The 25,445-nt window shown below is 40.4% G+C and overlaps 2 protein-coding genes across 7 annotated transcripts in view; both read right to left on the reverse strand.

Moving 5' to 3' along the window:
• LOC119723756 (rho guanine nucleotide exchange factor 7-like) overlaps positions 1–16,257 on the reverse strand; it is a 43,817-nt gene extending 27,560 nt beyond the window's left edge. For 2 of the 6 annotated variants that reach the window (XM_038194604.1, XM_038194609.1), the window contains exons 1-2: positions 15,640–16,010; positions 13,851–14,223 (exon numbers count right to left, since the gene is read on the reverse strand). In XM_038194604.1, the coding sequence (XP_038050532.1) occupies positions 13,851–14,073 (223 nt within the window). In that variant the 5' untranslated portion in view covers positions 14,074–14,223; positions 15,640–16,010. Of the gene's footprint in view, positions 1–484; positions 1,137–13,850; positions 14,224–14,659; positions 14,760–15,639; positions 16,011–16,236 lie in introns of those variants that run through there. The other 4 variants (XM_038194606.1, XM_038194605.1, XM_038194607.1 and 1 more) reach the window with 4 other exon arrangements.
• Positions 16,258–18,776: 2,519 nt separating this feature from the next.
• LOC119724010 (myosin-VIIa-like) overlaps positions 18,777–25,445 on the reverse strand; it is a 49,787-nt gene continuing 43,118 nt past the window's right edge. Inside the window, exons 39-42 of the mRNA XM_038194931.1 lie at positions 21,189–21,305; positions 20,879–20,962; positions 19,558–19,677; positions 18,777–19,120 (exon numbers count right to left, since the gene is read on the reverse strand). Coding sequence (XP_038050859.1) covers positions 19,052–19,120; positions 19,558–19,677; positions 20,879–20,962; positions 21,189–21,305 — 390 coding nt within the window. The 3' untranslated portion in view covers positions 18,777–19,051. The remainder of the gene's footprint in view (positions 19,121–19,557; positions 19,678–20,878; positions 20,963–21,188; positions 21,306–25,445) is intronic.

The following is a 25,445-nucleotide window of genomic DNA, read 5'->3' on the forward strand; positions in this document are numbered from 1 at the left end:
TATTATTCAACATATTTTAAAAAGTCACAATGATATAAAGAGATGTTGGCACTCACAAGTTTAACCAAAACGTATACATGTATGAGTGCTTAAAATTACAACACCAACTTGTACAGTATCATTTGTTCCCCTAGGGCATAAAAATGCTATTGACAACACCATATACTAGTACTAGACAACAGTTGTAAACTTAACTGGTAGCCATTTGCCTGTTGGATAATTATTGTCAAATTCTTTGAAAATGTATTTTTTTGGGGGGGGGGGGGCTATTTTAGAGGGTTTGAACTGTCCCAACAGTAAATTCCAAGGAGATGGCACAAAGAAATTATGAAAACACTCAAAAACCAGACCAACCAAATCCTAATTAGATCTGCTATGTCAACACAGCAGCTTGTACACATTCTGTGCTAACACTGCTAATCACGCTTTAATAAATTGTAGTTTCCTTTGTAACAAAGCACCCGGCATAGAAACTGAAACTCACAATCAAAAAAGTAAGAAGTCTTCTTTCCTTGCCCCAGGTCGAGGGGGCTGGTGGTGCAAGAACACAGGCAACACTTCATTGCGGTGGTACCCCTGGGTGACTCACAATGTAGGAGAATCCTCATGGGTGACCCGAGGGGGTAACGGAGGGGTGAGTTGACCCAATGTTTCGGTGTGCGACAGGGAAGATAACAAGAGCCAAAGATTGGGTACAATGTATCCAAGGAGGACAACTAGGCTCTCAAGAGATGAAGCTTGTCAAAGCACTCGTGGTGTTAATCCATGTTCGTGTTTGTGCAACAACTTTAACGGTGTGTGTGTGCATGGATGTATCTGTGGTCCATCTGAGAGGCATACATTGTAACTAACATGACACGGGTCTCTGCTCAAAAAATTACAAAATAATCTTGAGGTGTTACATTTATTTGGATTCTCTTAATATTATCCATGGCGAACAAAAAAGCTGAACTGAGGCCTACATGTTTTTGCACATGTAAACATGACAAATCCTGCGTATATTGGAGACATGGGGATAACACAAGACTTTCATGACAATCTTTTTCAGTTGCCCCACGAAAGAAATTTTTTGAAGTTGGCAAGTAGCAAGTAGAGCCGTGTTCACATTGGACTTTTTTGGGCAAAACTATGGAGGAAACTAATGGAGACAGTCGTCAACTTTACAGAGACTTGTCAACTTATCCAAAAAGTCCAGTGCGGACAGCCAGTAAACCTCCTAAATTGTCCAGTGTCGACTGTAAGTTTTTACGTCCAACAGATCCGATTCTTGTAAATCTGATTCGTGTTAAAATCATCCAGCGAGCAACACCTTCGGCGAGCTCCACACATAATTTTTCCGTGTCTTGACACAATGGGTGAGGAAACGGACCCAATCCTCAACACTTTTCCACTTGCCACGTTTCTCTCAGCTCAAAGATTGATGCCGCACTTTCAACTGGGGAAAGCAGATTTTCCAAGTAAGCATGGCAGCTGAACGAAAAATCACTTCTGACGAAAAAAAATTGTTATTAGTGTCAATCAGTGTCGGCACGATACACACTCATAGAGGGCAATGTTGAAAACAGATTCAATGCTGGTGTGGCTAACTTGTTCAGGAACTACCCGAGTTGAAGGTATCGGTATGTGAATATCTTCTCAGCCATTTGTCAGCTTGGAGCAACTCTGCAAAATAGTTGCAGACTCCCACCGCAACTACCACCAACACTGCTGTGAAAGTACCAAAACAATCGTCTGCCTGCCGACACGCACACATGCACACGTGTTCATCTGTACAGGCCTCCAACAGAAAACAGCAGGGCTGGGGATTAAATAACAAAGCTGTACCAATTGAATTCCTCTACCAGGTTTTTTTTTTTATCAGAACTGAAGCCCAAGGTGAGGGCAAGCAAGCGCAACGCAAAGCTCCTCCTTTCAATGCTGGCAAAACAAACCAGTCCAGTGATTTTGACTTTACATAGGGGTACATTTACATGTACACCCCTCTCTCAACAATATCACCGGTCATGTGTATGTGCAACGACGCTGGAATTCTGTTTTCTAGACCACCGAGTTCAAACAGAAAAACACCAGATCTGGAGTCATTCATGACAAACGCACTGCGACCACCAGCTTCACCGTTACCGCCACTGACAAAGTTGATATAGTCAAAATACCAGGGTTAGTAGTAAGCAGTCATGCAGGATGGAGGGCAGACAGGCAGATACACGGCGGCGTACAACAACAGTCAACACAGGTGATGATGTCAGGGTGAAAACATGGGGGTACCCTGACCTAAACACAACAGGTCATGTCACGTTGACCTCTGTGAAAGTTCGCCTGGGACATTCACGAATATTCATGACTTCTGGTTTACCACATATCAAAAACTGATACAATGAATAGTGGCATGTTATCTGTAAAAAAAAAGGTTGTGACATTTGACAGTTGATCCCCATAACTTGGGGACTACTCATTGGGTAATTACAGTTTTTCTATTGTAATAACCGAAGTGGTGTGGATTACAAGTTGGGGATCAGGCCAAAAAAAAAAAAAAATAGTTCTGCTTCCGGTTTCCCTACCTACCCTATTCTGACAGCCCCTACTTAATTTGTTTACGGGAAAAAATGGGGAAAAAACACACCAAACCATCAATTTATACCTTTTACCCGTGACTACACGCAGGCGCCTCCATATGATTGTACACACACAAAAATGGCCCCCCCCCCAAAAAAAAATTCCCTACCTACCTACCCTATTTTCGAATGCCATGTAATCGGAAGCAGAACTTTTTTCTTTTGGCCTTACAAGTTGAGGAATACCGTTGAAAATTGGCATGATGTCGACATGATCACATGTTGTCAATCAAAGATTATTAAAATCTCCTGTGACAAAGGCATTCCTTTACCATTGTTCATTGTTCAGATTTATTTCTTATTTGATTTGTAATTGACTTGAATTTTTCTCTTGCAAATGTTCATGCAAAAGTGTCAGAAGTAAAATAAATTTGACACTAATTTTTGTTTCATAAGATGATATTTGGCGTCGGAGTGATGTTCAAATTCGTTTTTTTATACGTCGGTGAAGGGCAAAACCTAATTTAATTTGTTTTTAGATGGCATTTTTTTCAAAAGAGCTTGCAGCTCTTTCTCACGATTCTGCAGCCCTGTCAAACCAATCATCTGGAGAAATCTGACAGTATTTTAGGAAACTCGACATCACAATTTGATGTGAGACTTCCCCGGTTTCCAAGAAAAACAAAATGTCAGTTTCCTTGTACAAAAAGGAACACCACAGTCAAACTCAGTCAGTCTTAAAGTACATCAGGCCGCTTCTGAACTGAATCAGAACTCACAAGTTTGAGGCTCACTAGCTCAAGGTTAAACCCAACTCCCTTTCAAATCATTAAAAAAAAACACAAAAAAACGCTGGACACTTTGACATTTACAAATTGTAATGTGCAACCTTCATCTATAAAAAGATTTCTTGATTTGGAGTAAAGTACACAACACATGTACGGTACACTAAAGTAGGATTTCAGTTTGCCACAGTGCACTGGGTTAGAATCCCACCCAGGGCAAAATGTGGACAAGGTTTTCAACATTTGCTTGATATCATGTGTTTGACGTGTAATGCCAGGCTGAATCTTCATCCCGCCTCTAAAAACTAAACAATTTTTTAGCGTCTTATCTTCCGGCTTCCGAGCTACAGTGCTATTAAGTTAGAGGTGTGAATTTACGGGTAGTACGGGGAGGACCAGTTACCCTACTGAAGTAAAACATGGGTATCCGGGAACCCGTAAAAGACAGTCTCATCAAAACTGAAGATGACAACAAAACGCAACCTGGTAAATTCCCTCTATTGTCAGGAACTCTAGTCCTTAAAGGGAATATACATCATTGGCTTTTGCTGTAATTTTCAGAAATGAACTATTTGAGGGGTTAGTATAATAGATCAAATATTGTTTATATGACATGTTTAAAGTTTTGTGTTCGAAAAAGCTGGAAAAACCAAGAAAAACAGTACTGTTCAAGTAGTCTGGTTCCCTGACTCCACTAAATATAAAATGGATCAATTTACAGATGCCGGAAAATTGTAAGGTAAGGGTACCAGTCTAGCTGGCCTGCACCCGTTCATGAACATGTAACCAATAGCAAACAAAATTTGGACTGAATTAATGGTAAATTTGGAGCAGTAGTTGAAAAATAGTTAGGTTTTTTCCAATGGTGGTCGGCCGACCACCGCTGGAATTTTTTACAGAAATACCATTTTCTTGAAAATGACGTCACACCAGGTTTCATAATTTTACAGGATGTTTTAGACTGTTATTTACCAACATCCTATTAAGGTATTTCGTAAAAACTTGGAAGTTTTATTTTTCGATGTTTGCAAATGTTGTATATTCCCTTTAACAAAACTTAACAAACTGGTGTGGAATATTGGCAATGTCTAAAGGGTTTTATAGCTTAACGCTAGCATCATCTGTAAAAAAAAATATAAAAAAATAAATGTCAAATTTTGTTTTGGTCTTCCATGTAGCCTGGTATTCATTGTGAAAAATCCGCACCTTTCATTGTCTGAGAAGTTCTTAAATAATTTGTTAGGTTAGTTACGGGTACCCGGTCCCATAATCTGGAACTAGTTCCATGGGCGTCTCGAGGCCCCCCCCCCCCCCCCTAGAAAAGCAAGAAAAAAAAGAAGAAAAAAAGAAAAAGAAAGAAAAGAAAAAGAGGCGCGAAGTCATAGTGGTGTAAATTTAATGAGTTGGGGGGATGGCAAAATGTCCCTGCCCCCCTCTAAAACCGAGAAATCAAGAATACATGTATGTTGAGAAATACAGGAATTTTTTGGGAAAATATGTTTTGCCCCCCTCTAGAAAAAATCCTGGTGACGCCCATGACTGGTTCTGGATACCAGCAGTCGGGTACTCGGGTACCCAGTTCTGATGCACACCCCTAGTACTAGTACTAGAATGAGGAACACATCGGTTCATAATCAGTAAGAATTAAAACTAGTACCAGGTACTTAGTGGTTTTGCAAGCGACAATCTGGTGATTCATGAAGGTTGATGACAATGATACAATGACAGACACTTTCTGAGGCACTGGGATGAACTCTAGTGGGATCGTGGTACAGACAGTTGGACACATCGCATATCAAGACAAGAATTCACTGTCGTGATTTCCAATGACAAGAGCTGTTCACAAGTATTTGAAGACATATTGAACACCTTACGTGATGAGGTTTTAAGATGACAGACACTTTCTGAGGCACTGGGATGAACTCTAGTGGGATCGTGGTACAGACAGTTGGACACATCACTGTCGTGATTTTCAATGACAAGAGCTGTTCACAAGTTGTATTTGAAGATATATTGAACACCTTACGTGATGTGGTTTAAGATGACTTCTATTAGAGCAAAGTGGAATATCATTGTATAATTCTGTGATATAAGAACCGGGTCAAAGGCCACGTATATGTTGTCCATGGGAGTATTTTTAGACCTCTCTCTCAAACGGTGATTCACAGGGTGTCAAAGGAAAGTCCAGTTTATCCACTCATCATCGAGAAATGTGAACAGGATTCTCACAATGATCCTTCAGTCATCTTCACGGTTTTTGGTTGTAAACCTACAAGTAAGAGCAATCACTGTATGGGACCATGGAGCCGTGTTCCTAGCTCCATGATGGGACACAACAAAGAAAAGTTTCATCTGGGTATGGTATACAAAAGAGACGGACATGTGATTACAGTGTGCTGTACTATGGTTTGTGTGCAGTAAGCATTCAGTGAACAAATCCGATCAACAGAGGGCTCCCTTCTTAGAACGTGGCACTGGCAGACAAAGTTACATGTACACGTACCGGTACGTGTACTGTACATTTGCTAGTACATCTACATGTAATACTACAAACTGCATGACATTATGCAAACATGCATATATGTATACATACATGTACTGTGGGCGCACCTGCAAAGTACATGTACATGTACATGTATACGTACATCAAACTGCATACTCATCCATGAGCCTATACATGTACATGTACATGTATGTGACAGAGTGACATGTACTCATACCGGGTACGATTGTAGGCTTTGTGGTTTTATGACAAATAATGCATAGTCACCACAAACGGACATGGTTCGATATGACATGCATTCATTTACATTTTCGTGCACAGTTCAAAATTACATACATGTACACGTACATGTAGTATTATGTATGTTACAATATGTTCACATAATGTGGATGCGTTTTTGTATGTTGAATGGAGCCAAGTACATTTACTCGATTTACATGCTGATGTAAATGTACATTGTAACATGTACGCACACGTTGGGCATGGCACTCATTAACAATATTAATGGTTACTTGTACGCCAAAATGTACATCTAGATACATTCATGCGCTTTTACACACACTTACATTTATGTTCATTATGTGAACATGTACAGTACAATATCCATGAACATGTTACTGACAGAACATTCCATGTGTATGATTCACACAGACATGGCTATCTGATGCCTGCTGCTAATGTGTTTTATCTGTGCAATGGCATTTGATCCCCTTTTAATGAGCTGTTAAATCAGGGTTATGATTATCCCCATTTGATAACCATCAAGGCAGGGTGCATTGCATTAAGTTCAAGATTTATCACAAGGAACAAAGTCACAATTTGGGATTGCTTAAGGCAGATTTTTTTTAGATACGGCCAACAAAAAAAATAGTTCTGCTTCCGATTACATCGGCATTTGAAAACAGGGTAGGTACAAAGAAGGTAGGGCATTTTATTTTGGCAATTTTTTTTTTGTACGATCATATGGAGACGTCTGCATGTAGTTAAGGGTAAAAGATAGAAATTGATGGTTTTGGGTGTTTTTTCTTTTCATTTTTCCCATAAAAAATTAGGGTAGGGGCTGTCAGAATAGGGTAGGTAGAGAAACGAAAACTATTTTTTTTTCCGACCTAACACAAATTATGCACGCAAGTTATGACACCCATTAGCAAAAATATTATCAGGGACAAATAAAATGATATCAATCTTGTTATTTCTGCTTGCAAAAGTTCAGACTTTTGGTCTGCGTGTGAGTTTAGCTCATTCCTCTGTTTTCAATACAAACAGCAAATATCCTGATATCCTCAAGGAAAGTCCTGGTCAAATCAAAACTGGGAAACTTGTGATAATATTATGACAACTGAAGGACGGATTACCATTCAAAGATATTTCCTTATTTTAAGCTCTAAAAAAAAAAAAATCATAAATGGGCATCAAATCCAACCACAAGATGATTTTTGCAAGAAATGTTCCCGAAACTTCCAAAATGCACCTCATGGCAGGTATAAATGGTACATGTATATTTTTTAACACGTCCTGAAATTTTAACTTTAAATTTTTTTTTTCCAGTACATGTACATACATGTATGTTTATTTATGAATCTCAAGTCCCTGTCTGAACTTGAAAAGGTCCTGCATTGTTCACTAAACCACTGACATATTTTTGAACTAACATGTACGGTACATGTAATTGACTGTGTAGACTGAAGAGTGTAAACAAAAACATGGATATTTTGTAAACATGTGCCGGTATAGTTCATGTGAGATGCAATCTACACAATGTACATGTATACGTGTACATGTGTACCACAGTAATGTAATGTAGGCCTACATAACGTGTACATGTGTACTACTACAGTGCTATACATGTGTAACTGTACGTGTTACTGAGAACATGTACATGTAATGTAAATGTACATGCGTGGACATGTATGTGAATGTATACAAATGTATACATTTTATACATGTACATGTGTACATGTATTTCATTTCCTGCTGGTCACACACATGGCACAAAATTCTGACAACAAAAGCACTGATTATAAGAGATTCCTAACATGATCCAGATTTGATTCTAAGCTGACTGTTTGATTGATTGACATGCACAGAGTGCTACGGTACCGGTAGATCAACCATGCGTTATACATGTATTATATTGTGTCGCAGCACTTAATGCCCAAACAAGGTAGTGAAGTCTGTATAGAATACACCATGAATATGTGCACAACTACAATACATACATGTACATGTACAGTACATGTACGTATGCATACATACATGTATATACTAATCCTTCCAAGTCCCAAATCTTTCACAAAATCCACCTGGAACATTCTATAAAATAAACTTAAGATCCAAAGTGTGTATTTCCCGTCTCTTTTGTACTACATGTACATGTAGTTACTACTCTGTAATTAGACATTCACACGGATGAGATTGCCAATTTAAGAAAAAGTCTGAAAATTGGACGATCGGTCTGAAAGTGGTATTACTTTCTATACTGATAATGTCTTTTTCTCAGATTAAAAAAAAATTGGAAAAACCTCATGCCTACATTCAACTTGTATAATCAATTTTTTACAATTACTTTACACAATTAGCGTACATGTACATGTGTAAAAGAAAGATATTTTTTTTGAGTGGGGGGGGGGGGAATATTGTAGTATTTTAAGAACTGTCTGAACATGTAACTTCACGAACATAATTACCATTTTATGGGAAGAATATCCATCCCAAAGCAAAATCAGTCCAACTGTTGTGTGAACACAAGTTCGATTATGTAGAGCTGACCCGAAAAACCGATTATACAAATATTTGATTTTTGACAACATTTTCAAATAGCTTTTTGTTGGTTTGAATATTCGAAGAAAAAAAAAAAGTACGCACGCCTACTGATGCTTTATTGTCAGATGCCACTTTTTTTTAGCGGTAACTTTGTTGGGTCAACAGCATTTCACTGTTTGTATCATTTTAACATGCTAAAATCCTTGACAGTTTTAAAATACTGCAAAGCACTCCAGTGGCCCATTATATGGCTCGCCTGACACAAAGTTCTACTGGCGTGCTTTGCATGCAACTTTTGACTGGCACATAAGGCAGTTGCAGCTGGTGCGTAAAAACACGATCAGAGTGTCTCAAATATTTGGTCAATCACAGTTTCAAATAATCGAATACCAAATTATTCGAAAAGAGACAGCTCTATTCGCTCTTTTCACACTTCCCCCATGGGCATGCACAGCCTCGATCTGGCAACTTTACACAATAAATATAGCCGGTTCAGTGATTCCCATGTCCGGGTTCAGATTACTGAACCGGCTATTTTTATTGTGTAAAGTTGCCAGATCGAGGCTCAGCATGCCCCATGGCGGAGCGTGAAAAGAGCGAATTGGATTAATGAACTGACTTATTCAAAAGAAAAAAAAAAGAACAGATTTATTCCATCAATACACAACAGCGCACTAAATAACCAAAGAATACTCAAGATTCATCTTTTGAAAATAAGCATACAGAATACAAACAATACGAAAACTACATGTATCTCAACAATTGTGAGTACTTTTTCCTAGCTAAGGTGGAAGTTTTTCATTTGTATGCTACACTGATTCCAATGGCCACTGCAGCAGCCTGTAATTTTGCCTCCACATGTAACGCCCATGGGATATGATAAGGACCAACGTCAAAAATAAATTGGATGGGCCACGTCAAATTTTAATGCATCAACCAGACGAAGCAGCTTTACTAAGTTCTGTTGTCAAAATGCCAACATATGGAGGTACATTCCCTGTGATGAGGACTCAAGAGTCACTGTTAAAGCTATAGTCCATCATTTGCAGCTATCCGAAAAGTAACTGGCGTAATTATTGTTGAAAAACATACTTGGTTGAAAGATAGTAAGGGGACTAAACTCCCTGTGAATTTTTTTTGAAGTAATCAACGAAAGAAGGCCTTTCCAACGGTGCGTCTTAAGACGCAACGTAGCAAAATTTAAATTAGTAGTTCATTTTGTTATTCGGCGAAGCGCGCGCAAGCATTGGCACGACGCACACGCGGTTGCTATAATTCATCGGATCAGTGCGCGACATCGCGTACATGTATAGCTGCAATCGGCTCAGTGTGAACGCGTCTCGGACACTGAATTCAGGCCCAATTCAAAACATGATTCATCAACTTTTGATTTGAAATTGAGATCCTAGAATGCTGTTCTTCTCGGAATATACAGCTGAAGCTGAGCTGAAACTTCATCAGGTTAGTTGTTCAGTAGGCCTATCCTTCATTAGATTTTGAACACTTTTGTTGCTTCAAACGAACAAAATGCACAAATTACAAATGATGGCCTATATCTTTAAATAGACTGTTTGCACTGCAGCCATGTTTGAGGTGTGTGCTTTTGTTCAACAGGGATATGCATGGGCAGACCTCTTGTGCAGTCAGTGTTAATGAATTAACATAACAAAACACACCTCAAACATAGCTGTTGAACGCAATCAATCTATTAGTACCAAATGTTACATACTGTACATACTAATGTACTTTGCAGATGTACGGTGTAATACATGTGTGTATTCCATCACTGCTGCCATTTTAACCCTAACCGCCCTGAATCCTCCAAAATCCTTTTTGCAAATTGGAGGAATTTGCAGGATTGAGGTTACATGGCAAAAGTGCATTGCTGATTTCGGAGTACGCACTGTGTCAAGGTCTTGGGCCGGACCTTGTGTTGTTTATGCTCAGCCGTGCATAAATTTAGTCCTTGATTATACTTGAAATCCTCCGCACTGCTCCAGGATGTCACTGCCTCTGCCTCAGCCTATTGACAGTTATAGCCGGAGGATTTTGCAGGATTCAGGCAGTAGTCACCCCTCCATGGACCATATTCAAGAAATAACGGAGGAATTTGCAGGATTGAGGCTACATGCTATTTTTCCATGAGGCCAATTGGAGGATTTTGCAGGATTGAGGCTACATCCTAGCAAAAATGCCTAGGGAGTTAGGGTTAAGTGAGTTTGTCACAAGCTTACTTCTTTGACATGATGATTAGGCAAATATATTCAAGCAACTCGCCGAAGAAAAAAAGACTAGCTTCTGGGAAGGTTAAGGGCAGATGAATAAGTTTAAGAATAGTTTTCCTGATAATCTGGGATATTAATCATTTTAACAAAACAAAAATACACATTGGCTAAACCAGATTTTAATACATTTGTCAAAAAATGTTAACAATTAAATGAAAGGATGTGTTTATAATTAACTTCACACTAGCGCCATATGTCTCCCATTTAATAATAGTAATGACGAACCAACCAGACAGTTGAACTGTGAGCAGTGAACCTGTCATTGAACATCTAAAAATACATACATGTGATTATATGACTAACAGATGTCAATGATTTATGACAGGGATAATTATTCAAATCAGCAATAGGAATAGTTTGCCTAGAGCAAGAATAGGTTACCGGCTAAAACTGTGTATGTGTATTGCTCATGACTGGTATTCTGCACAAACTAATTAGTCACGCAATAGTTTCTAACCCTTAAACAAATACTGGACTCGCAATAATTTAACCCTCCTGCTATTTAAACAGTCACAGACAGTCAAAATGTCCATCCCCTGCTATACTTTTAACACAGGCTAGTCACCAACAGTCAGATCATAATGTCAAGCCAGCACTACGGCTCAAGTCAAATTCAGTCAACAGACCATGAACAGGCAAGTTTATCAATCACCCACAGTCTAAGCAAAGCTGTATTTAAACAGTCACAGCCAGTCAATCCTGCCTTATGTAGGCTGGGAATTCTTAGCAATTGAAAACTGTCACTTGGTTGATATTGACTGAAAGGACAACTTGGCACAGAACGTACGTTTGCATGGGAGGGTTGAGCCCCGCCCATGGTGTTCCAACCAATCACAGCCGTGAATTACGTTTATGCCCGACAAGCATGCACAAAAGTCTAACATGCGTGCACGTGCATGTATGGCGCGGTGACTGCTCTATGTTCCGACACCCCTATGTTCCGACAACCTAGATTGTGTTACTCCCGGTTAGGGTTAGGGTTAGGGTTAGGGTTAGGGTTAGGAATATGAATATGTGCAGTCGGAGCATAGGGGTGTCGGAACATAGAGGTGTAACCTATGGCGCGAGCCTAATGGATCAATCTATTCAGTGCCCACATGTGTACGTGTGGTGTGTCCTGCGAATTGGCGCTCTTGTGACTGTGAGAAGACCACACACTATTCCATAAAGTACATGTATGTACTAATATCCACCCACAAAAACTTCCATGTGTGGGCCCAGGATTGAACTTTCTGTGGTCCTCACAATGCTTGTAAGTTGTAACTTGACTAAGCTTTTGGTGAAAAACATCCTGTGTCGAAATCAAACTGTGAAAAAAACAGCTACATTGTATGTGTTCAATTGAACTCTGCTTAACTGCCATAGCTATCCGTAACCCTGCTAAATGCAACAGAAAGCAACAAAGGTAAAAAGTGTTGCATGCTGACATTGCATTTAGCAGGCAACTCAAGTCCCTGTGCTTTGTTGTTGCATTTCGCAGGGTAACTACTCATAGTGCCCAGGCAATACAACAGAATCCACTGTTACATTTGGTTGCATTTAGCAGGGTAACTGCTTGGTGCTAAGACTGGTATCCAGTTCGTTAGTAAAAACGTCATACACGCGCGCACACCACTGATAACTAGCGCCCACTTGATAAATGCTCGAGTTGCGTTAACTTCCGGTTCCATTCGTGCTATGCTACACTGTGTGAAGTACGCATGGTGACGTCACACTAACGAACCGGATGCACTAACTAGTTTCACTGCACAATGCAACATAATCCACTGTTGCAATTTGTTGCATTTTGCAGGGTTCTATTTTGGCCAAGTTGCATTTTGTTGCATTTGGCAGGGTGCCTAGAGATATAGTGTACCTTCCACGCTAGCTAGGATGATCCTAGCGTTATGTTTATGCATAACGCTAGGAAACTCACAATAGCAAAACTGGCAAATTTTTTTCAGACACGAAAAAGTTTATAATATATTCAATATTGAAGTATTATACTAATACAGTATGAAGTATAGACCTATAATGCACCAAATGATGAAAAGATGAATAGTAAAATACTGACAGCTCACGTTTTTCCAGATAATTTTTGGAGGTCTGTTTTTATCAACCCACACTGAAGCACACTCGAAATGACTGTCGAGTGTAAACACATGTCACAGGTCAATGCAGGTACTTTGCATTAAGTAGCGCGCATTGTTTACCAGTGCTAAGCCATGGTCGGGTGCGCTTCCACCGCCAATATTTTCAATGCCAACCTCGTCCCTAGGATGTCGAGCAGAACGCGCCCATCACTACCTGCTCTCTACTATTGGGAACCGTCACCGTGTTGGAAATAAAGTAAGCACTGCGGACGAGATTGTTTCAATGCTGAAAATGTATACCAGACGACTGTTACATGTTACTATTAGTTGAGATGAGTATCGCAACACACGGCAGGGGACCACAACAAATATATCAAAATATGACATAAAACAGTCGTATACAATCCGGATGGTATTGTGGGGTTGGGGACACGATCCAAATATCTTGAAGTGACCGCATGGTGGCGACGTTTAAGCCAGGAAGAAAATGTGTATGCATGAGGCAATGAAAAGGCAGTCGTATTTGTTGACATGTTGGTAACAAAGGTCTCCTCAGTTTCAGCCAAAATATCCGTAAGTAGTGAACATTTCTGGTTTTATTTATCAGTCAAGTACTGGAACAAGTTCAGCAACTATTATTATCCTGGTTTTAAAATAATTCTCGCCGTTTTGAGGAATATATTGCAAAGGACATGGTTCTGAAAGAGATGTGCAATAGCTACTTCCACGCTTGAAATCATGAGCAGAAACAAAAATTGACTCAATGTTTTTTGTTTGCGTGGTGAATCGCTGTCAATTCTGAATTGAATCCTACGTCGTGGATAGAATTCCAATAAATTCCAAAAACGTTTATTTGCCTAAACCTAATATCTGATAACAGGATAACTTACCGGCTGGCTTGATATCTTTGACGAAATTGCTCGGGAACCAGCCAACCTGGCCATTGCTCATGCCCTCCCACCAGCCCCCGTCCACGATCTGGGTCACCGCGATGATCTCGCCTTTGGAGAACGACAACGTGTCGTCCCCATCGCCCTTGAAGTCATACCTGGCCTTGACACGTTTGATCGTCCAGTCGGCCATAAAGTCGGTCATGGTAGTGTTAGCGGTCATGTTGGTAGTTCGTGGGGACTGTCCCCAGTCCCTCTTACGTAGAATACCAAACTGGAGAATTTGATGAAGGCTTTTGTCAACTGTTACTGTGTAATTGATGTGACATCAACATAAAGTCGTTAGCGTTCTGCTGTTGCTGTGTTGTGAATTCTGTAAAATAACAAGGAAAAAAGGAAATTGTTACAACGAATGTTCAACTTGCTGGACTAACTCCCTAGGCCTTTTTGCTAGGATGTAGCCTCAATCCTGCAAAATCCTCCAATTGGCCTCATGGAAAAATAGCATATAGCCTCAATCCTGCAAATTCCTCCGCTATGACTGTCAATAGGCTGAGGCAGAGGCAGTGACATCCTGGAGCAGTGCGGAGGATGTCAAGTATAATCAAGGACTAAATTTATGCACGGCTGAGCATAAACAACACAAGGTCCGGCCCAAGACCTTGACACAGTGCGTACTCCGAAACCAGCAACCCACTTTTGCCATGTAACCTCAATCCTGCAAATTCCTCCAATTTGCAAAAAGGATTTTGGAGGATTCAGGGCAGTTAGGGTTAATAGTTTAAAGACCAAGGGGGCCTAGTACGTACCCTCGACGCCCCATAATCTGCGTAGCTAACGCTTGCAATGCGGGCCCCCTGTCACACACAAATTGAAGGTGAGTGCGTAGCTTCAGGGGGTCTGACATAAAAAAAGTGACAATATATTTCTGGTTATGAAACCAAATATTTCTCAAAATCGTCTGCAAGAACCCCAAAAGGTCACTGTCACTCAGAATGAAATAATTCCTTTAAAGAGGATGTGGAATGCTCAAAGACATTTCCGTCATTTTTCGGGTATATGTAGCCTAAGGTGTGATGAAATAAAAACGACTATTGTTTCTGTCATGAAATGAGTACAAAAGGTACTTTTGAGAGCTGTTTTTCAGGTCCAGTTTCGACCCAAACGTGCAACTGTGTAAATGTCGTCGTTGCGGGCAGCAAACAAAACACAGTAAATCGTGGCGTAATAAACAGGACTCCCGATGCACAGTAGCATACACGAGTCCTGTTTATTACGTCACGATTTACTATGTTTTGTTTGCTGCCCGCAATGACGACTTTTACACAGTTGCACGTTCGGGTCGAAACTGGACCTGAAAAACAGCTCTCAAAAAGTACCTTTTGTACTCATTTCATGACAGAAACAATAGTCGTTTTTATTTCATCACACCTTAGGCTACATATACCCGAAAAATGACGGAAATGTCTTCGAGCATTCCACAACCTCTTTAAGTTTAACCAAACAACATATCAATTATCATTTTGCTTATCAAGAAGTTTCAACTTGCACCGTCACGAATGTAATGTTAATAGCTAACGTTGCTTTAAAAACAACATATCATTATCAACTGCGAATTGATAAACTGACCAAATTATTCAAATGTTTCAAACACTTTCAATTAATTTTAAGCCCTTCTTATGAATAATATGATTTTTTTAACATTTAAAAATGAAGACAAGAAATTGTGAGCATACTTGTGGAACTGAATTTTAGCTCAAAACTAAAAAATGACACTGCATTAACTTACCGACCCCATAGCGGTTTTCTGCAAAACTACTTCCGGAAGTTGTGCACATACACGTACACACATACGCATGACAGGCGGTCTGCAGGATACGAGAATAAAATGGCCGCTCGATCGGAAAAAAAATTATTCAATCACATCCGAACTTTCTAGGACTTTCCCCTCTGAAGTTGAGCAAGTGGAGGAGCTCTAATGTTACCTCCTGTACTCCAGTGAAGTCTCCACAAAGTACATATTCTCAGTGACTGGAAAATGACTCGTAAAATGCGAGCAATTTGCATTGACTTTTTGCGATAGCTTCAAAGTTCCACATAAAACACCGTTCCGCCCGTGTGCGCGCTACAGACTTTGACCTTTTACAGAGCGCCCAATTCTCTCATAGACCCTACACAAGTGTGGGCGATCAAAAGGAGTGATATGTGCTACTTTAGCGCATCATTGTAAAGAAATTGGGTCACCAAAAAATGATATTGCCATCAAAAATAACAATGCGAAAATCAAACCTATCTAACCTACCAATCATGAAATGCAAGATTACAACTTATATTAAGGGGAAAATAATGCGATTTTTAGTTAGTTTTATTAAATACAAAATGTTACCCCATCTCTCTCCGAGCTCCAAAAAGCCAAAAGGCAAGAAGTACGGTGTAGCGCCCTCTTGTGTTATCAGAAAGTTTCACAAACTTTTGCCGTTTAAGTGTAGAAAACTCATTCAACCGTGACAAGGGGACGTGCGACGGGACTGAGACGACGTTACACGAAGAACAGAGTAGCAGAAAAACTAGTGAAAGAATCCAATATTTGTTATGAAGAATGAACTTGACTTGACACCACATGTCCGACTTTTTATCATGGGTTGCAATTTTTAATTAGGAGATTAAAAAATCCCTTGGTTTTTTTTACTTACATTGTTTTTGCTTGTTTTTAAAATTAATCGATGCTGAAAGATTCTTTGCTGAAAGTAATATTAAAATTGTTCGTTGAGAATCGGCTTGTGAGCAACACTAATTTATATCTAAATCCTATACATTTTTGTCTTGTATTCGTCGTTTTGATTGCTTCCATATCAATCGAAATTGGTTTTAAAAACCTCAAATGCGAACCCACAGTGCCGACAAGAAACCAACGTCCGGCCGGCTGGACCGGATAGGCCTGCAGGCGCGGATCCGGGGGGGGGGGGGGGGAACAGCTCTGTCCAAATAAAACAAATAAAAAATAAAAATCATAGAAATTCATAAAATGATGCGAACCCCCCCCCCCCCTCCCCCTGCTCCGACACCCAAAACAATTATAATGTCCACCTTTACACAAAATACAAAATACAGACAGAACAAGCTTGGTTAGGGGGATTTGTATACTGTTGTGTAATATAGTGTTAATAATCGTCGGATTTGAAAAGCGCCCTCCATTGAAAGTATGGTACGAGCCCCCCCCCCCCTTGATTTTTGGAGGCCAAGTGACCGGAGAAAAAAACAGTCTACATTTCAGGATTTGTTTTGCTGATGAACCCACCCCCCCCCCCCCCCCCCCCCCCTGCGAAAATTCCTGGATCCGCCACTGGTCTGGAAAGGTTTATTTTTTTTCTAATCTAAAACTTAATTCAATAGACCGCTTGCAGACGCGATCGATAATTGACGCGCTAAGGTGAGCGACGCCATGTTCTGGGACAAAATGTGCGTGGATAGATATACGCCTGTCCCACAACATGGCGTCGCGCGCCTTCGCGCGTCGATCATCGAACGCGTGTTCAAGCGGTCTATGGACCGATCCTAGTAAGCACCGCCCCATGGTATTCTGACCAATCACAGCATTTTATGTCCGACATGCGTGCACAAAAGTCCGACATGCGTGCACGCGCGTATGACGCGCGCGGCAGGAAAATGCAGTGTGGCATTGGAGAGGAGCACGTGTTAATTTGCCCACGTGCGCAGTGGGAGGGGCTTACTGGATCGGTCCATTGGGTACCCGGATCCCTAGACTCCCGTAAATACACACTACTAGACTGTTTTCGCTATTTTAGTTATGACTACAATGATTTGGACACAGCTTTTTGTTTTCTCTATAAAAAATGAATGAAAGTAAATATAAGTGATACGAATTACTACTGAAGGAAATGTTAACATGATTTTTTTTAAGACATACATGTACATGTTTGATTGGCCGTAATAAGTGACATAGGTACCCCAGTACCTAATGATTACGTGTACATAACACATTGTGGACGTGGTCCATTTGAAAAAATGGCAAATACAGAAACATTTTCGTTTTCCTTCTTGCATGTAACTGTAATTATTTCTTATTCCTCTGATAAAAAACTTATACTTGAGGCACATAATGGTGAAATCCAACCACGAAATCGAGGAAAATTTTAAAATTTGCAAATTGATTACGAATTGAAATGAAATAAATGAAACTGAATAGAACTCATGGGGTTAAAAGTTGTGAAAGTTTTTCAAAAGAATTCACTGAACACAGAAACTCATTTCAACGAGAATTTCAATTAATAGTTATTACAAGAAAACCCGATAATCAATTCATTAATAGACTTTTTAGTCTCTTTGAAGTCATAAATAGATCTGCTGGAACGCTGACAACCTAGTTCTGTTGAAATTTTAGAATTTTGAGACATCTCCTCCAATTAAAAATCGGAACCACCTCTCTCAAAAATTATGTTTCTAATTACATGTTCCAATCAAACAACTGAAATTTTAACCCAATAATTCCAAAGGAACAAATAAGAAACTCACCACAGAAAAAGCAACAATGACAAAAATACAAAGAGGCTTCATACACTACATGTACAAGAGAAAAAACAATAAAGATTTTGAATACCTTTCTATAATTGAAACTTTCCGATCATTTTGTTGTCTAGCTATTAAATGACCCTTCACTGAATTTTGATTTTTAATTACCCCCAGAACCAGTCATTTTTTGATTTAAAATTAAAATAGTAACAAAACTTACAGCGGACAAAATGGCCTCTAAATATCACATTCCATGTTCGAATTTATTCTAAGTATTTACTTTGTTTTATAAAAAACTTTCCTAATTTTCGAAAAATAATCCTTATTTTCACAAACTATATTTGAAGGACGATGCCCCGTAGTTATGTATAAGAAATATTGCTTAGCCAAACAGCTTTCTTGTAAGCATGCATTTTTAGTACAGCTTCTATTGTTCAGAAAATACAAATTTACCCCCACCAAATCTAATACACAATTGACACAAAGTGAAATCTCAACCAAAGAGTATTCGTTTTGAGGATCAAAAATTGTTCCAGAGCCAGAAATGAAAGCAAAGTCGAAACAATACCGTCTTTTCGGAAAACTCACTCATACTTGTCTGCAAATAATAATGTCCCTTTTTCAGTACAGTTATATATATGAAGTATTTGGGAATTGTTTGTACATATGTTTTACTTTCCATTTTTGGCTCTCAGCATCTGGCCGATGTAGGAGGTCAAAAGAGTGTCCATCTTGTAACCCTGTAAAAATGCAATGAAAAAATACATTTTGAAATGTATGCACGCATGCAGCTGCAACAGCTATTGTGCATTTGCAAGTTTTCACACACAAGGAAGATTTTGGAAGCGCTTCTGTGTACTGAAGAGACCAATCCATCAAGCTCCGCCCCGAGATCTTTTCACCAATCACAGGCATGATTAATGTCCAACATGGCGCGTGGGGTGGAACATGCAGTGTGTCACTGGACACATGTTATACCAGACGCATGTGATGTTGCCCATTTTGGCAGTTGGCGGGGCTTCATGGAAAAGTCTGTTGTGCAATCAAATTCAAGTTTTTAAACGTGCACAATTATTATCCAACTCCCCCCACTCTCATTTTTGAAATTTCAAAATATCCGACGACCTTCTGCTTACGCTCTTTTCCCTGTTTGAAGAGAGAAAAAAGATTATCTTACCAGAGATGTTTCGCATAGTAGTTTGGTGCCCCATACCAGGTTACCGATGGTCATGTGGAAGTAGGTGTTGCCGCTGCTATAGTTGGAAATCTTGGTGAAAGGGTAAGTTACCAAAATCTCCTGCGAAAAGGGGGAAACGAAAACAAAAAAGTAGGGTTTGCAGAGGTGATCACAGGAAATTTGCTAAGCTGGCAAGGATTCTGGAAAATGTTTGATATTTGTTTAGCAAATTTATCTGCAGAGTACCAGACAATATCAATGAACATTATGTGATCTTTTGGCTTGTCAACTCATTCTGCTGTGCAATTTCCTTCGATGAGCATAATTGCTATAGGCAGCTTCTTTTGCGATTGGCTCTTTGGAGATTTACTTTAAAGTGGGGTGGGGTGAAGTTGGCTGGAGGGAGGGGGAGGGGGTGGGGTGGAACATGCAGTGTGGAAGGGAAGGTGTCGGGAGGTGTCAGGGGAGTCGGGGAGGTGACAAATCTGCCTCCTCCATCTAGAAAATATCTTTTTACGTTTTGTGAGCCAAGCCTTCATAAACGTAGATGTTTAGTTCTTGCACAGAATCTTTGTTTTTTTTTCATTGACTGTGTGCAGGAATATGCACTCGGTCGCAGAGGGATGCATGAAATATTTGCACCTGTGCTAGATTGTATTACATTGTGTTTATTCACTGATGATCAATAGCAACCAAAGAGTGATTGGGCGGTCTTGGGCGCTACAGTGAGTAATATGGGCAAGACGGTTTGGGGCGCTACAGTCACTATGTTTAGGCCAAAAAAAAAAATACTCGGTCTCTGGTCAGGCCAAAGTTCCGGAATTGATGCGGCGACGCGGCTTTTTTTTTAAGCTTGGATTGTACAGACAAGGTGGGGTACTATTTTGCTTTTTTGTGTCCTCATGTACATTGGTGTCCTCCATAATTTGCCTTGGTGCCCTCGATCATTTGCCTTGGTGCAATTTTCCATTCCTTGGTGCTCTTTGTTAAAAATAAAATGAGGAGGTGCGGCAATAGAGGGCGCTGTTGGAGCTACCGCGGAACATTTTGGAAAAAAAAAGGTTGACGCGCATGATTAAAATCGACGCGCGCGCTGACCAGAGACCGACTTATTTTTTTGTTTTGGCTTTAATGATGACATTTACAAAAATATTTTGTCCGATTGAGCTAAACTTGGCTAAAACTTGATCTAGCCAAACAAGCTCTACTAGCCTTCAAAATTCCAACAACAAAATCCCCTCCCCCCCCCCCCCCCCAATATCTCTCCCACAGCCTGCTTCCTACGTCCACGCCTGACACCGTCACCAGGGGGCGCTACTACCTTGCTGCGTGGATCAATCAGGATGATGCCGAGCTTGTTGATCGCAATGAGGAGACTATCCGGCATAGTAGGCTCCGAGGTTTGCTGTTGAAAAGAAAAAACAAAAATGTAAAATGGATGTTTCGGCGTGTTTTGCAAAAAGGCTTGGTGTCTGTTAAATCTCAAGTTCAAAAAAATTCATACTTTTTTTTTTCATGGATTTTTCATTTTCCCTGGAACTTGTTAGTAGCATAATTTAGTTGCAAAGAACCAATCTTGCATTATTTCCGAAAGTTCCAAGGTGTTGATAATGGAAATCGTAATTTCTCACCCTGACTTCGAAGAACGCCGAACCAAACGTGGGCCATTGGTACACGATCTTCAGGAACGCAATCTTGGCTTCGTCTCTGGTCTTGCCCGAATGCTTGTTGTATGCAGCAACTATAGCCTACAGAAAAAAAAGGAAAATAATTACCATTAGGCCTATAACACCTCACCCACAGATTCTTTGTCTTGATTGGCCGAGAGCGAGTCACATGATACTTTCTATTTTTGCTATCTTTCTGTGCACGGCCAAAAGTACTATACCCGTAGCAACCAAAGTACTATACCATTAGCAACCAAAGTACTTTTTCCACGGCGCGGTATTTGTGTGCAAATGCCATAGATATAGAACTTAAAATAATTAGATCGGACGCGCGTTCGAACGCGCCATTCACTGTGCACACAACTTCTGGGTTCTTCATGGACGCGCTGCAAAGTCACGTGAATAGGGCCACGCGCAAAGGGCAGCTGGTGAATGATGGACGGAAAAATATCGACAACACCCCCACCTGAATTCAGCTATGCGTTGAAGTTCTTAACAACAGGTTGACATTTTTAACTACGATTTTTGACAATGTGACATTTCATATTCCTTTGAAAAGTTACAAATGAGTTTGCCTCTGTGTCTTATTTGGGGCCAAATTGGCGACTGTGTTGAAGGTAATTGATTTTCAGCCAAGAATACTAATTTGTACCGAAAAGTAGCCACATTGTGTTCTTATATCTTTAACAAAGGCAAATGTCAAAAGCGTAGTTAAAGGTCAACCTGTTTCATGAGATTTTCCCCTCTTTTTTAAAATTTGCAATAAAAATCAACCGTTACTTGCCTATCAGACAAAACATAAACTTTTAATGTTACCAATATCAACATGAAATTATAGAAAATCATTTTGTAAATGAGCAACGATAAAAACGGGCACTCGAAATATTGCGTTGCTTTAATAATAATAATAGCTTTATTTACAGATGGTAGCCATGTCACCTGACAGATGATTTTCAATGGGCCATCAATTAATACTGCTAACCTCAATAGGAACATTACATTTAAAATGAATGGATGACTACAAAAACAAGTCTCTGGCCATCTGTTGTGAGTACTGCACAAACTAATACTTAAATAACTTTTAGGTAATAAACCATTTATATACAATGAAAACTTACTCGTTAGCTAATAAATAATCTGATGAAATGGCAGTTCCATATCCATATCATCCATTAATCAAGATGTCAAGAATATCATTGCTCATGAAAAAAATACATTTGGTTGTCACCATCCGAATAATTATGTGCAACTACCAGCAGGTGAGTATTGCTTCCCATAAATTTATGAACCAGAATAAATAATCCAATATATCTTCTTCATATGCATGAACGCAAACAGAGGGCTATTCAATCTTTCAATTGCTGAGGAGCAACAATAAGACGATAAGGCCAAAAAAAAAAGTCTCCGGTTTCTGGTATGGAGCTTGCCCAAAAAGTAGTGCGGCGACGCGGCTTTTTTTTTTTACCTGTTTTTTTTGCTTCAAATGTTGGCTGAGGACTGCAATTGGTGCCCGACTAAACGTAGTGAAAATATATGGGAGTCCAGAGAGGCCACATAAAGCTTATTCTCGATCATATCCCCATCTAAAAACACGTTAAAATTGTGCAGCAGCAGGATTCCAGTCAAACCAGTGAGTTTGGCAGTATTGAGACATCATCTTTTACGACGCGCATGGCTACGGCGACGCGCGCGCATACCAGAAACCGGAGACTTAGTTTTTTTGGCCTAACGAAATACTAAGCGAAAATTGTTAAATTTTAGCTATGGTCCACGCACGAGGCCCAGTTATGCATGCGTGGCCAGCTATCTCCTCACTACGCACAGTCGGCAGTGCAATCTTCTTTCTGGCGAAGACGTACGCTTTTGTCGAGCAGTGCAAACTTCTTCATCTGTTCACTATGATTGTGATTCGTTGAGCAAGGCGCAGTTTTCCCAGCTCCAGCAAAGTGACTTCCAATTGCAGAATAGGAAACTGTGTTTCCATTTGGTCGGCCATCTCTGGAGTAACAAGTTGCTCCTCTTACAGGCCTTTTACCACCTCTCTGACGGATAAGATCTTTTTCGAAATGATCGTCGATTTTCCTGCCGGAGTTGTCTGTTTTCCTGTTCAAGTTTGGATTATATAGCCTTCCTGCTACTTCCGAGGGTAGATCCATTTCTGGTGGTAGACTGTATGCACGCTCTATCGCTGATGTTTGTTTTGCCGGTACAGCCATGCACTGAATCAATATCTCCGACGGGGGCTTGGGTCAGTTCTTTCCTTGCCGTTGGCAGCTTTTCTCTCTCGTGCTGAAGTCCATTCACGAGACTGTAGTCTTTCTACGAAATAAAACAAATGAAGCACATGCTAGGCCTTTAAATACATGACAGTAATTATCGATAGCCTATCCTGGCCCCAAGGCTCATTGTAATACTTACAGGCTTCAAATGAGTCGGGTAGTCTCAAGGGCGGATCCAGGGGGGGGGGGGGGGGGGGGGGGGCCAAAGGGGGCCATGCCCCCCCCCCCAAAAAAAAACGAAACCAATTTTTTTTTTTATGTGACATCGCAATTAAGGCAGGCAATGAGTACACCACCATCTTTTCCTCAAAAAAAATTGGTTAAAGTGGTCAGAAATTGCCTCAGATCGCACCACAGAGCATCTAGAATCCAAAAAAATTTTGGACCCACTTTTTGGGGGGACCAAAAGTTTTTTTGGCCGCCCCCAAAAAATTGTGTTCTGGATCCGCCCTTGGGTAGTCTTCAAAGATTGACGGTACGGCATCGACACGCAGACGTGTTTTCCCCCCATTCCCCCTTGAAGCACTCTGCAGGGAAATGGTCGCTGCAAAGACGGTCGTGCTTTGTTGGATGCCATTTGCTGCCATCTGGAATATTTCTCATTGATGTGTTCAAACTAGGAGAATGGTGCATTTTCTTTAATCACCCACATCCCACAACAAAAAGTGACTCCCAATCCTCGTTCCCCAGCGGAGTCGGACTATTATTTAAAAGCAGGAGAGGGGAGGGTGATGTTAGGCCAGAAATAATTGTTATTCGATGTTCAGGATCAGGAGTACCATCTTAACTTTTAAAACAATACACTGAAAATATTTTAAGTAGGCCCCGCGCGGTTATTACAAAATTCGGAGGATCCTTTGGATCACACATGGGGATTTTTCTCCACACCCATTCCTGTGATGTATGCCCATTTGGCATTGCGTAACTAGCCTATATTGAGTTTATTTTTTTAAAAGCTGTCTTGTTCGAAATGTACTCTCAAGAGATAAATTCTGTGTATTAAGTTACTCACACATGATGTTAACTTCTTGAGAGACTGTCCTCCTGGTCCCTTTCTCCATCTTAGTTGAACTTTGCTGCCGCGCAGATTGCCACCATTTTCAAGCAGTGATGGAGTACAAGTGATCGTCATGCCGAAGAAATGTGCGTTTAAATTTTTAACCCTATTCACGTGACCAATGGCAGCATCCTGTCAAAACGCGCGTATCATACGCGCGTCCGATCTAGTTTTTTAAGTTCTATATCTATCCGGTTCGTTAGTAAAAACGTCATACACGCGCGCACACCCCTGATTACTAGCGCCCATTGGCTGCAAACGCTCGGGCTGCGTTAACTTCCGGTTCCAATCGTGCAGAAAGTGCTGGAGGTGACGTCACACTAACGAACCGGATGGCAAATGCATGCTGGTGTGCGCGTTGCACGCAGCGCGTTTTGTTCCAAAGAGAGCGCGCCGCAGAGTTGGGTTCAAACATTTCGCGAAGGGGTAGTTTGGAAGAGAGAAATACATTTTCCTCCAGTTTTGTATTGAAATTGAAGTTTATTTCAACTGTGTTCAGATTTAAATAATTTAAATATTACAACCAAGCAGAATCTGTGGATGAAGTGTTATAAAACAAATATTGAATGCTTTATCTCGTGGTGAAGTAAAACTAGCCTCCCTCGGTGATCCATGAAGCATTCTATTTTCTTTCGACCACTGGGAGGAATGTATAGGCCAAGTTCGGGCAAGGACCATTAGTCGACTAGTGGTTGATTTGTGACGTACCTTACGCCTGCGCACTAATAGCAACGTGCGAACGTCTCTAGTCAAACGCTGGTCAAAATGTCATCGCAAAACTTCTGAATCCTGACTCTCTGCTAGCATTATGAATGCGCGCGGCTATTGGTTACCAGCGAAGCAACCAACCCCAGTAGGCTGGTTCCAAATAGTCGACTAGCGTAG

Source organism: Patiria miniata, unplaced genomic scaffold, assembly GCF_015706575.1.
Source record: "Patiria miniata isolate m_02_andy unplaced genomic scaffold, ASM1570657v1 HiC_scaffold_17, whole genome shotgun sequence".
Taxonomy (NCBI): domain Eukaryota; kingdom Metazoa; phylum Echinodermata; class Asteroidea; order Valvatida; family Asterinidae; genus Patiria; species Patiria miniata.